Raw genomic sequence first — 13104 nt, forward strand, 5'->3', positions numbered from 1 at the left:
AACATTGGAGCCGGCCACACCATCCGCACTTCCTTTCAAACAGCGGGCTCTAGTTAGCCTCCACGTGATTTCACAAAGTTCAGAGAAACTCTATAAAGCCATGCGCGGTCGGGAATAAGTCTGTGGTTATGGAGTCGTGACTGCGGTCACGAGAGCCGAGGTAATAACAAAGCTGCCCTGCCAGAGCTGACCAAACAGGAATGCACCCCAGGCTCAATGTTACGCACACCTCAAGTACTACGGGTGCAAATCAAGTAGTTGAACTCAGTGTTGTGTCTATAAAAATGAATTTAAATGTTTCACTTCTCAGCCTACTGCCTCTACCGGACCAATATTATCAAGAAGCATTTTGTTTAAGCGAGCAAAACTATGGACCGGATTTGAACTTCCTGGATCTCGTCAGCAGTCAGGCTTGGAAAACAAAATGCAGCTGGATAACCAGGTGTCATTGACAAAGGAACTCCATAAAAACCATGGGAACCCGTTCAAAATAAAAAAGCAATGCCGTACACAAACTCAATACGCGTTGCCGATGCCTGTTATGTGTAAATTACGGCAGCCTTTCCTTTCAGCTCTTTATCACACTGCTGGATGAAGGCCTCCTCCACACCATGTTGGATGGCAGGGTTGTCCGACCATCCGTCACCACGCTGCTCAGTGCAGGTTGGTAAAGGTGGAACCCCAAATCTGATTCGGCTATCGCGAGCCATCGACGCTACCCATGGCTGAGAATCAAACCCAGGCCACTGGGTTCACAGCGCTGTTTGTTCACCGCTTTGTTACCACTCCACCCTTCCTGAATACACGTGACCTTAACTTTGTAAACGGTGCGTAAATAAAGTAAAGACCAATTTACGGCGTCTGTGCGGGGAGTAATTGCCATAATATTTACGTCAACTTGTTTTTCCCCGACAGAGAGATGGTGTGGAACGGTGGCTATGAACTATATTCCCGGTCATGGTTAACATTTGCGATGAGCGATATCTTAACAGGTTTCTGGGTCCCCCCCTTTCAACCGACCCACACTGACCAGCGTGGCCAGGTACATTATATGGGCCGTACATTACATGGCAAGATGTGGCCGGAAGGTGTTCATCTCTTTGAAATACCGAAGCTTTTCACTGGACATGAAAACGCTCGACAAATTTTGCCCTTGACGCTGGAGTGAATACAATTATATTTAATTTAGAAGTATCTCTGGTGAAACAACTCAGGAGCAGGCAAACTAAGTTGACTGTACCACACAAACAACACCGCATTATTCATTAAAGTTTACTTTACAATACAATATGAATGGCCAATGTCCCTTCTACCGAGCAGACTTTATAAAGAATGTCTACGTGATGCTTATCAGAGTCTGTCCCCAGCAGTGTTAAACCGTGCACATTCAACCAGAATCTATTAACAACCGACATTAAAATATCATTCGGCCTTGTCAACTACAATTGAGTACAGCAAGTTATGTAAAGTTTAGAATTTCCGTGTTTTTTTTTGTAAAAGAGGTGTTACTTCATCATCTCCGCCTGTGTGTTGTACAAGTGGTACAAATGTAGTTTGCGCAACGGTACCGTTCAAAATAACTTTTCCCTTCTCGTCGCACGTGCTTTAAAAAAAAACACAACGTTTGCGAAATATTACTGCATCCACACCCCAGCTGAGGCCATTCTCTGCGACCTTTGTGCTGCACTGGCTACTGTTTAAACAAGTTACAAAAGGTGCCATGGTGGTGGTGAGCCCGCTGGGTTCGGCCGAAGCAACACGGAACGCTGTGACAGGAAGCCAACCGAATGGGATTCATGCCACTTTGCGACGAGAATGTTGGGGATTTACCGAAAGGGATGTGGTTACGAATGCAGAACTCGATTCGCTCACTCACCGGCTGTAAGATTTATACACGCGCAAAACAACGCGACACATTTTTCAACAAGACTCTCTGAAAGAGGAAAAAAATTAAGGTGACATTTCAGGCCATCGCCACTTTTTTCATGGCAGATGTTTTGTTGCTGTTGTTAACCGTGCTACGAAATCAACAACATATTGCACCAACACGCACTTTTGGTGCATTCCAAAATTGTGCCACGCTCATCAAAATAATAAAAAGACTCCACCGAAACCAAATGAGCAAATGGAAATTCAAAACCATCAAAAATTCTAACAAAAAATCCCCGTATAAAATGCGTGCACACCTCGCTTTCCTCTTGAATAAACGCCGCTCTGGTCCCACGAAGCACCCCCCCCCCCCCCATTGGCTGACGTGGTGACGAACAACAACCGATATATTTCGATTTAAAGCTTTCGTGACTGCAGGGATTCCTCTTCTTGGTTCTTTCGGTAAAGTCACGTAGAATGGAAATAATAAAATAATGAAAATAAAACATAATAAAATAATTCTCACGATGTTTCGGCCACAACACAAGCAGCCGTCCTCAGGTGGAGAACAGGTCTGTCGAGGAGACATAGTCTGAATGTTTCAGACTATGTCTCCTCGACAGACCTGTTCTCCACCTGAGGACGGCTGCTTGTGTTGTGGCCGAAACATCGTGAGAATTATTTTATTATGTTTTATTTTCATTATTTTATTATTTCCATTCTACGTGACTTTACCGAAAGAACCAAGAAGAACAACCCATATAGTGGGAAAACAAAAACACATTTCCATCACGAACCTGAGGCGAGGTAGCAGCACACCCACGCCAGCTCCCGTCATTCACGCCAGCCAAGTGTGGAAACCGGCGGGGCGATGTTGATCGACGGAGAACGGAGAGCCGCCCGGCTACCGCCGGACTGAAAGAACTTCTAATCTAGAACTGAAAGAACAAACTTGACTCGTTCCAAGCACAGATCTCTCTGTACTTATCAATTCGTTGCCCAGCGATAACCAAATCGCTCCCCCACCCACCACGCCACACCAACCACCACCCCCTTGCAACGGCTTCGGCCACGTTAATGAGCCCCCCTTTTTATTCCCTAATCGCCTCTCCCCCCCCCCCCCCACTTCCCACCACCCAATTCACGTGGCCGCTTAATCAAAAGTGAACTTTGCGCAAAGCTCGCAGTAATTAATCGCTGGTATCAAACGGCACTGAATGAACGCCGGTCCCTGTCCATTTAAAAGCATTAGCGGTTGAAATCTCACGGAGGCTAACGCCCGCTTTGGCCTTTTTCTGCGTGTGTGTAACACTTTATCAAGCGATGACTTCAGTCGAGGCGTGATGAGATTATTGTATTGTCCCCCCTCCTTCTCCTTCTCGACACGAGTCCAAGCGGCAAAGCGGCGACGTCCCTCACCGACTTGACAACACGAACGAGTCGCCGCGATCATTTCCTGGTCTCACAACCCCCCCCCCCTGACGCCACGAGCCAAGGGCTGGGCGGGCGGCCCTCGTCGCCACGGCAACGACCAATCCCAAGCCGCGATTTGGTAAAAAGAAAAAAAGGGGGGGGGGGGGAAGTCGTGACGTCACCTGGCGGCAGGCCAATGGCGTGCGCGTTAAGTCTCATCGCCGGGTCGCGCGCACGGGGTGATGTCATGCTCCGGCAGCAGCAGCAGCGGCAGTCCCGCACAGCGAGCACGCTGCCCGGTCGCGTCTCTACGGCAGTTGCGTGCCGCCGGTGCCGCTGCCGATGCCGCTGCTGTTCCCATGTCCCCCCCCCCCGTGCCACGTGTGCACTTGCCTCCCACAAACTCCGGGGGGGTACAAAGTCTCCTCGCCGCGGGGTTAGGGGTCAATCCATTTAGTACGTACGCAAGGGGGGGGGAGGAGGGGGATGAGGAAGGGGGGGAGGAGGAAGGGGGGGAGGAAGAAGGGGAGGGAGGAGAGGAGGGGGGATTAACCCAAATGCGTTCGCTTGCGTATGGGGGGGGGGTCTACTGAGAATGTACGCATAGGAAACGGGAGGGGGGAGGTGAAGCTTCGATAATAATTTGTCTACATTGGCCTTCAAATTAGATAGTCCGGCGGTGGACTATCTGTTTATGTAAACACGTTAATATTATTAATCCTTGATCGTTTCTGCGTGCATTAAATATCTGGGGGGGGGGGGGGGTGTAAGAAGTCGGCGTGCGTACAGGGAGGGGGGTAGGGGGAAAATTTTACAGGTAGGAACAACAGGTTCCACACTGCCCACCAGGGATTATTTGTCTGTCGTGCATATTTGTCGTGCACGAATGCGCTGTCCAACCAAGTTCCTACCTGCCCACTCCGAAGGAACGTATTGACAGGTTTTTGCGTTCCTACTCAATCGATGGCCCCTTACCAGCGTGACATATGTCGGTGACATTATTGCTGTTCAAATTCTGCTTGCAATAATTTATTGCGTGCAAACATTTTTTCTTTAAAACCGTTGTTCCACCTTACACAATCAGTTAACTCCGTGGTCAAATGTTGGTTGGCTTTAATTTGTGCCCAATTACGGTGACTAAATTGATCACGGGCCCCCCCCCCCCTTTTTTGTCAATCTGCTGCTGAGCGATGGCCATGTCGGTCATTGGGATTGTTTGACCGAGATGGTCGGTGGGAGGTTCACCAACACGCACTGGTCAGTTCAATTATCATCACTCGCCACCGATGTCAGAAGCCATGGCTGCGAATGGAATTGAGGTCGAGGAGTTCATAACGCAGCATCTGCTAACCAATGCGTCAATTCAAACCCCTGTCAACCCATCCCTCCCTCCTAATCATCAGATTATACGTGTACTTTTCATGCTGTGCAATTGAAATATGGTTGGAGGCTACAATGGTTATCACCTGGTTGTAATTGAGGATACCTACATTTTAAAAAAATAGCACCTCCAATCGCTTTTGAATTTTATAAATCTACTGCCAGAACTAATTACACCGTTTGCCCCCCTTTTTACACGCTTTCATTTAACTCACTCTGTTGTTGTCGTTGTTGTATCCTCAAATCTTGTAACTCAACTTTAACCCACTTCCCAATATGGTATCGACTGAAAACTTGGTATACTTATGTCATACTGATGACAATACTATATTCTATCACAGAATATATATATACAATTTTAAACATTCTTTTTAATATGTTAAGTTTCGGCTTGGGTCTAATTGTCCACGGTCAACTGACGTTGGCTGTAATTGGCCACGGTCCCCTTACGTTGTGGCAAGCTTCGGGGCCACTTCCTGGAGTCGTGGAGTTCTTCCATTACTAGTACGGTACATTTCATAAAAGCGTGTTTAAAAAAAAGTTTTTTTTTAAAATATTATTTAGAAATATTTTTAAGTTACAGTTGACAAGATCTGCAAGTCCAGCTGTTGTCCTGAATATATATTTAGCAATGTCATCGCTGATAGCAACATGGAGAAAAGTCAAGACAATTCTCGGTGGTGAAGATTTGTTTCCTAAACAAGTTATTGGGTGATGATGCATCGCCACTGATGCACAAGCACAATTAGCAAAATAAACTCAACACATTCATCAATAGCACTGTGTAGCTTGCAAATGACAAAACATTTAGATTTAAAGCTTTTGTGACTGCAGGGATTCATCTTCTTGGTTCTTTCGGTAAAGTCACGTAGAAGGGAAATAAGAAAATTAAAAAAATTATTATTATGTTTTTTTAATTCTTTTATTATTTCCCTTCTACGTGACTTTACCGAAAGAACCAAGAAAATGACAAAAACATATATAATATACAGGTGACTTTTCGGGTAAAGGTCGTTCTTTGTAGCACACACACGAACAAGGGCCATTAAAGCACGGCTGAAAAAGAACAATTCTAAAAAGTAGAGTACGCAATACAAGGCGTCTAACTGTGTGTGCGCGTGTTTACAATAAATCTTTAACGTGCATCTAAACAAACGGAAAGCAACGTATAAACTTTCTCTGATGAGCAAAGCATCGGGCACGTTCATAAATACTGCAGAGCGATGGAGATTGGGGCGTGTTTAAAAATAGGCTTTTGCTCCCATGTAAAATTTATGAGCAAATCAAATGGAAGGGGGCTGCTGCTCCTGCTGCTGCGTGTGCAGACACATCGCCTTTGTGGAGGTATGATGTTCACCTCGACATCGCTCGGATCATTCATCAAATTAATTCCGACTTCACATTTTCTCACGAAGATCCATTAGGGGACATTTAATGTGGTAATTATAACAGCTGGGTTGGCTCTTTCTTTACATTTTTAAGAGGCTGTCTGCTCTGTAAATGGGTCACACGCTGCTCTGTATTCGAGGTATGTAGTTATGAAAAAAAAATAGTTTGACGTAAAACCACACTGCTGGCGAAAGCAGCAAGTGGGGAGTACAGGGCCATCTAGTGGAGATCAGCAGCGTGCAGCGTCAAAGGTCACGCGTGGAACGACGATTTATCATACTAAAAAAATATAAGCGGGCACAATTCGCCTCCTTCCATACCTGTCTCTCGACATAAAATATACGTGTTTATCTTCTTGGTTCTTTCGGTAAAGTCACGTAGAAGGAAAATAATAAAATAATAAAAATAAAACATAATAAAATAATTCTCATGACGTTTCGGCCACAACGCAAGCAGCCGTCTTCAGGTGGAGAACAGGTCTGTCGAAACGTCGTGAGAATTATTTAATTATGTTTTATTTTAATTATTTTATTATTTTCCTTCTACGTGACTTTACCGAAAGAACCAAGAAGATGAATCCCTGCAGTCACGAAAGTTTTAAATCGAAATACGTGTTTATTTTAAAAATGTATATATAATGATACACGTAATTTATATTTTTACATTATATATTTACTCCACATCCCATCAGTCACGTGGCATTTCTGTGAGTGGATGTTTTCTCACCGACATTGGTTCAAAGTGTGTGGACCGGGCGACACCCACCAAGTGTATTTTATTTAAGCAGGTGAAAACTCAAGAGACCAAGGATAATCTCATTCGCAAGAGTGGCCAGGGAAATGACCCTGCCAGTAGGCGGGTGGAGGGGCAATCATTGCTATGTTTAACCCCAATTGAATACAGGGACTCCTCCACTTACGAACGAGTTAGATTGCAGAGGTCTGTTGGTAAATCGATTTGTTCGTAAGTCCAACTTTACGTCTGTCGATTCCAAACGTGCTGTTACGGCATGTACACTAAACACGGGGAATGGTTTTAAAAGTTGTATAATGTCCCGTAGATGTCACTGGTTCTTCATGTTCTGCAGATGCCACCACCGCCATCGATTGCGCGGCAGTTGAACTTACGACTCTCGGTCCGAACAGGCAACCAGACATATGGACGAGTTTGTTCGTATCTCTGAAAGTTCGGAAGTCGAATGTTCATAAGTAGAGAAGTCCCTGTCATTAGCGGTGTCAGTTTCAAATTTGCCAAATTTGGACCCCGACGCTGGCACACGACGGCTTACTCTTGCGAATGACGCCACGGGATCTTTCAACATCCAATGTGAAGCAGGCGGCAGGTATTAACATGGTTGTTAAGCCCGCAGTGTTAAATCAGGGAGACCAACAGTAATCCTCCGCAATATGCACGCTCATATTATATCAAAATACTCGAATCAGCGATCGCTTCATTGGGGGCAGGGCGTTTATCACAAAACCCCATGGCACCAATTGCTTGCTTCCCAGGTGTACTGTGGAAGTTGGGAGTTTCCGAGCAGCGAACGGTTCCCGTTGTTTATTGGTCAGATTCCACACGAGATCTGCAAAAGTTCATCACCCCATTCGGCCCCAGAAAAGAGACGGTCTACAGCACCATAATCACATTAAACCCAAGGCAACCACTCGCCACTGACTCAGCACTGAAGCAACTGTCCGTGCGCTACTGTCAATTTAAACGTTCCGGTCCATCGGCAGAATCAGCATTTCTCTTGTTGAAGGGATAAAAATGCTGACTGAACAAAAAAAACATCCAAAAAAAAGTTGGGTGGTTTGTTTGGACACCCCACGACACCCACAATGGCTGTGCCCCCCACAATGGCTGTGCCCCCCCTAACCGGCCCATCATGTTTGCACCAAACGCTGTAATCCTCCCCCCCCGCAGCCCCGCACCCACCCTTTTTGCTGCTCGTACTCCGCGGCTGCCCTGGCCGGTGAGGCATGCCACGTGATCCACCAGATAGATTAAGCTGGCAGAGGGCCACACTGTTTTGTTTGACCTTCACAATGCCATAGACATGGTCCATTTAATAAGTTGACATGGCTATGATGAAAGGTGGCCGACTAAAAGCTGTGCTGTAATTTAAATAGCGTCGGGTTTCTTTTTTGTGCAGATAATTTTTGGGACGCAACGTAACTTAAGAAAATGTGATTTTATGGACTCGTAAAGCCTGGTATACAACACCTGACAAAGACAACTCAGGGCAGGAAAAAGTGGAGAGTTATGAGTCAAGGCATCGGTGAGACCTGCATGATCGTTGCGGGTTAAGGTAGCTGGCAATGATGAGGTTAAGATATAAGATGAGAAAAAACAGGACGTTGTATGCCCAACATACGCCTATGTCACATATGCCACAACATATATATTGTTCGTTTTAAATTGCACATCAATTCACACACTCCCACGTCAGCAATGAGCTTCCACCAAACCCCCCTTTGAAATATGGTTATTGTTCCTGCCATTAATTTTATTTTACTGGACATTTTTTTTTACCCGGTAGTATTTTAACCATTTTCATTTAATCACTGTTAAGACTCATTGTCGAATTTTTTTACAAATGCTAATTTAAGAATGCCATTGTGACTATTATTGGCTCTTTTTCACACCCTCACAAGTGATATTACATCTTCATAGAGCCTTGTCTGGTTATAGATGAATCATTAATGTTTCATTTGTGAATCATGGGACCTCAATGGTCAAATCAATGAAGACTTGATTTATGTAAAAAGGCATTCAAAAATGTATTTAATACATAGTTTGCCTTAACATCACTAGCTAACTCAGGTTAAAACCAAAGTAAAATTAATCATGAAAATTCGTATCGGATCCAACGAATTCAAAACCAACAATTCACAGGTCCAGAAAAATCAAACGATCATGTTAATTGAGAATGAGCTCACCTCATGGATAACGATAATCCTGGCGAAATCTCTCCCTGCTCCAAGTCCGCTGTCACGCGACTGCTCAGCACGTTTTCCGAGCGGCTGTTTGAAACCGCCGATTGATGCTGGGAGATAACCTCGGCGCTCAAAGCACTGGTCAGGCCTCCCTCTAAGGCCCCTTTCTGCCCGGCAAAGGCACGGTTGGGAACGCTCGCAAGGCTCACGCAAGCCGGCGATGAAGATTTCGATCGTCTCTGCTCGCAAGAGGAATTCACGTCGGCGGCGGTCAATGAGCGTTGTCCTTCCCCGTCTCTTTGACCCGCGTCACGATCTGCGTCACGAACTGCTGGGACCGTCGGACCCTCTTCGGCCTGCGTCACATCGGAGTCGCCGCTCCTCGCGCCGGACGGGCACTCTGCGGCCTTCTGCTCCCAGACCGCCGAGTCCGCAGAGCTATCGCCCTCCGTCCTTCGCCGGGCGTCGCGAGGCGGACCCAGCGGCGACGTCCGCTCGTCGCTCCGACCCCGCGGCTGGGGCGAGCGGCCCGCGTCGTGCGGCGCCGACGGGGGGGACAACGCCCGCAACGGAGCACAGGTGCTCGGGCTGCCGGCGAAGTTCAGAGCAGGAACTGGCGAAGTTTCCGAAGCGTCCATCATCCACTCGCGAACCCCCGGCGTGAGCGTCGCCTCGGAGAAATCGAAGCAGGACTCGTCGTCGTCGTCGGTGGCGGCGGCGGCGTTTTCCGGCTCACCGGATGGAGGGGCGGCCGAGCTGAGAACGTCGAGCGAGTCCATGCTCGAGTAGGACATGCCGCGCTCGTGGTGAGCCTCTAGGATGCTCTCAGCGTCGCGGCTGAAGGCGTCGGTGCTGGGATCTTCGGCACAAATGACACCGCTGCCGCCACCGGCAATGCCGGCGTTGCCGCCACCCTCTCCTGGCACCAGCTCCACGCTGCGCCGGATCTCACGCATCATGAGGCTGCAGGGGAAGGTTGCGGTGTTAAGTGGTGTACAGTTAGCATTCAATGATCCAAGCCCACGTCCCTGGAGATCCATGAACTGTGACTTCTGGGTCGCGATTTTATTCAAGATAATTTTTGTTTTATTTGTAGTGTAACATTCTCTTTTTTGGGGAGTTATGTTCACTCCATTAGTTTCGAGTTAATCTGCGATTGCAGCGCTGCACTATTCAGCGACACAATTTGTAATACGCTTCCATGCTGGTCAGATGTCTTGGAAGAGGTGAGAGCACCCTCCATTTACCTTGCCACATGAGACCCACCGACCGACAAATAAACCCTAAATAATTCATTCTTACGCATGCAATTAGATGAATGTATCACGAGCGTGAGAATCAATTTTAATCAATTGAATCGATGTATAGATCTGTTCCTTGCCTGTACCGTGGCCCCCCGGGATGGAGCAGTGGCACAGTGGTTCGCGCACTCCTCTACGAAGCCAACGACCCAAAGTTCCATTCCCGGCCACGGCTATCATCAGTCAGTGGCTAGCGATTCCCAGTCCTGGACAACTCCGTCTATCAATCCACACTAACCAGCGTGGTGAAGTTGGGTCAAACAACCCCACGAATGACTCGGCGAGAGGAGGCGACTGGCAAACGGATGTACAATTACATTTTTGATTTGAGCTTTCGTGACTGCAGGAATCCATACTCTTTGGTTCTTTCGGCAAAGTCAAAGAGTACAATTACATTGTCTTATCTCGACTGAAAAGTGCATCACAGTGGATTTTGATTACCACCTCAGCGAGGTGGATTTATTATCTGATGTCATCTTTTTTAAACATTGCTCTCTGAAATTCCACCGCCCCCCCCTCCCCCAACACTCCAGGTGACAACACGTGATAACATGTATTTGCAATAACGGGAAAACGTTTCAATATGCATAGCGGTCATAGCAGAGTGGTGGCACAATGGTTAGCGCACTTCACTAAGAGCCTGGCAACCAGAGTTGAATTCCTCGACAACGAGTAATATATTCTTGGTTCTTTCGGTAAAGTGTGAAATCCACACCTGATGATGATTGCTTGTGTTGCAGTCGAAACGTCGTGAGAATTTGATTGTTTAATATTTTTATTATTTTATTATTTCCCTTCTACGTGACTTTACCGAAAGAACCAAGAATATGAATCCCTGCAGTCACGAAAGCTTTAAATCTAAACGAGTAATATTCGAACTGGTATCTGGCGGCGGCACTGATCAGTGTCGCTGTCCTTCCCCGCACCTCCGATTAGCACGGTTGGCTACGTACGGTGCGAAAGAAGTTCAACGCAACAAACGTCTAGTAACTCCGACGACTCACAAGGCAGGAAGATGCCTTCATTCGGCGGTCGATCGATCATGTCCTGCGATAAGGATGACGTTAAAGATACGTGCGTAACTACGTAAGCAAATGCGGACGCCTCTCGTACCTGGCCAATCCCCCCTCTGCCGTGGGACCCTTGTTGGGGCTCTCTGGGCAGACGCGCCCAGGCTCCACAAACACCTCGTCCTCCAGAGGCACCTCTCCATCCTCCTCTGCCGCAGCGCTGCACTCGTCCTCAAGCCTCCTCTGTCCGCTCGCTTCTTCCCCTGCGGCCTCCTCTCTGGCGGCGAGCGGCATCACTATGCTCAGTCCAGTCAGCTCCGTCGGCCGGGGTCCCGTCGCACCAAAGTCAGATTGCACGCCAACTCCCTGGGTGTCCGAAACACGTCTGACCTCAGCGTGTCCTCCATCGATGTCCCCCCTCGGCTGCTCGGAGCTGCCCTCGCACGGGGGATCGTCTTCTTCTGAAATAACGAGGGGGTCTAGTTCGAGGCAGTCGTTGAAGTCGTCCGAGTGCGATACTTTCCTGTCCTTCGAAGGAGCGCTTCCGGTTGCCCTTTCATGGTTCCCGTCGGTCGCCTGCAATTGCTCCAAGTCGCCATCTTCATGTCTGCTGACGCTTGGCGCAAAGTGAGTGGGGCCACCGTCGGCCTGGGCCGTGATCAGGGATTTGTCATTGGGCTGAACGGCGCCGGCCGTGTCCATGCCCTCCGCTGCCGCTTCGGTCCCGCCGTCCGTGTTCGTGTCCTCGCTGCCGCCGTCCCCCCTTTGGCTCACGTGCGCATCCTGAGGCTCCGCATTGAGGTTTGACTCCCGCTGGCCTGCTGCTCGACACGGACAATGTGACGATGTCATGTGATCAATCGACGTTCATGCCAGTGTCGTAGTATTAGTAATAATGAGTGAAAATAATCACCGGAAGCAGCATTGCCTTCATCACTGTCATCGGCACCTTCAACAGCACCAGCAGCATATCAGCAGCAGCAGAGCATTCCTCATCATCAGCAGCAACAATAGCAGCAATATTACCTTCATCCTCGGCCGGAATAGCAACACCAATATGTAAACGTAGCATTGTCTTATTATTATCAGAAGCAGCAAGTAGCAGAAGCATCACTGTAAATGTTATACAATCACAGTAATTTAGTCACATCAACCACATTTATTATAATTTCACGCTCATCACATGTATTTTATCATTGCCGTATTCTCACCACATCCAACCAATAAAAGTAATTTGGCACCATTAGGGCACAACTCACGTATAAAAGTAATGTTGATATTCTTTCCTATTTTTTTCTCGTTCAGTTTTCTTCTAACCCACTGTTACAAGACCTTGATGGGAACGCCGTGCGGTGCTGATAAAAGCTCATGCATTATGCATGCTCGCCCGTATTGACGTGACCGACACCCTCACGTGAAACGAGTCACCTTCAAACAGGAAATCATCCCGCTGACGGTTCGTGGAAGAACATCCACTGGAGTCCGGGCTACAATTACACTTCCTTCCCGACGGACGTGACACAAGTGCCGGTCATCATCGCGGCCTCAGTTGCAGGCCCGGTGCTGCGTCGTGCACCCGTGTTGCCGTACAAGGACAGCTGCCACTAGGGGGTCCCCTTGGATAGACTGCAGAAGGGCTTTTAAATGGCTGAGATGAATAATGGCTGCTTTGAGTTGCTGAGGAAATTAAGCAGCCTATAAAAGCGGGACCTTATCCTTGATTTCATGGGCATATCTGTCTGGGTTAGTAGCCAAGAAAAATATTTCCGCATCAAGCACATGACATCAAGAATACCTCTCGCTATG

The 13104-nt window shown here is 47.6% G+C and overlaps 1 protein-coding gene across 6 annotated transcripts in view; it reads right to left on the reverse strand.

Moving 5' to 3' along the window:
• LOC144732111 (PH and SEC7 domain-containing protein 2-like) overlaps window positions 1–13104 on the reverse strand; it is a 187813-nt gene that overhangs the window by 94922 nt on the left and 79787 nt on the right. For 4 of the 6 annotated variants that reach the window (XM_078613390.1, XM_078613389.1, XM_078613391.1 and 1 more), the window contains exons 3-4: window positions 11402–12119; window positions 8991–9950 (exon numbers count right to left, since the gene is read on the reverse strand). In XM_078613390.1, the coding sequence (XP_078469516.1) occupies window positions 8991–9950; window positions 11402–12000 (1559 nt within the window). In that variant the 5' untranslated portion in view covers window positions 12001–12119. Of the gene's footprint in view, window positions 1–2666; window positions 2884–8990; window positions 9951–11401; window positions 12120–13104 lie in introns of those variants that run through there. The other 2 variants (XM_078613394.1, XM_078613393.1) reach the window with 1 other exon arrangement.

The sequence above is a fragment of the Lampetra planeri genome, chromosome 41 (genome assembly GCF_965212315.1).
Source record: "Lampetra planeri chromosome 41, kcLamPlan1.2.h2, whole genome shotgun sequence".
Classification (NCBI taxonomy): domain Eukaryota; kingdom Metazoa; phylum Chordata; class Hyperoartia; order Petromyzontiformes; family Petromyzontidae; genus Lampetra; species Lampetra planeri.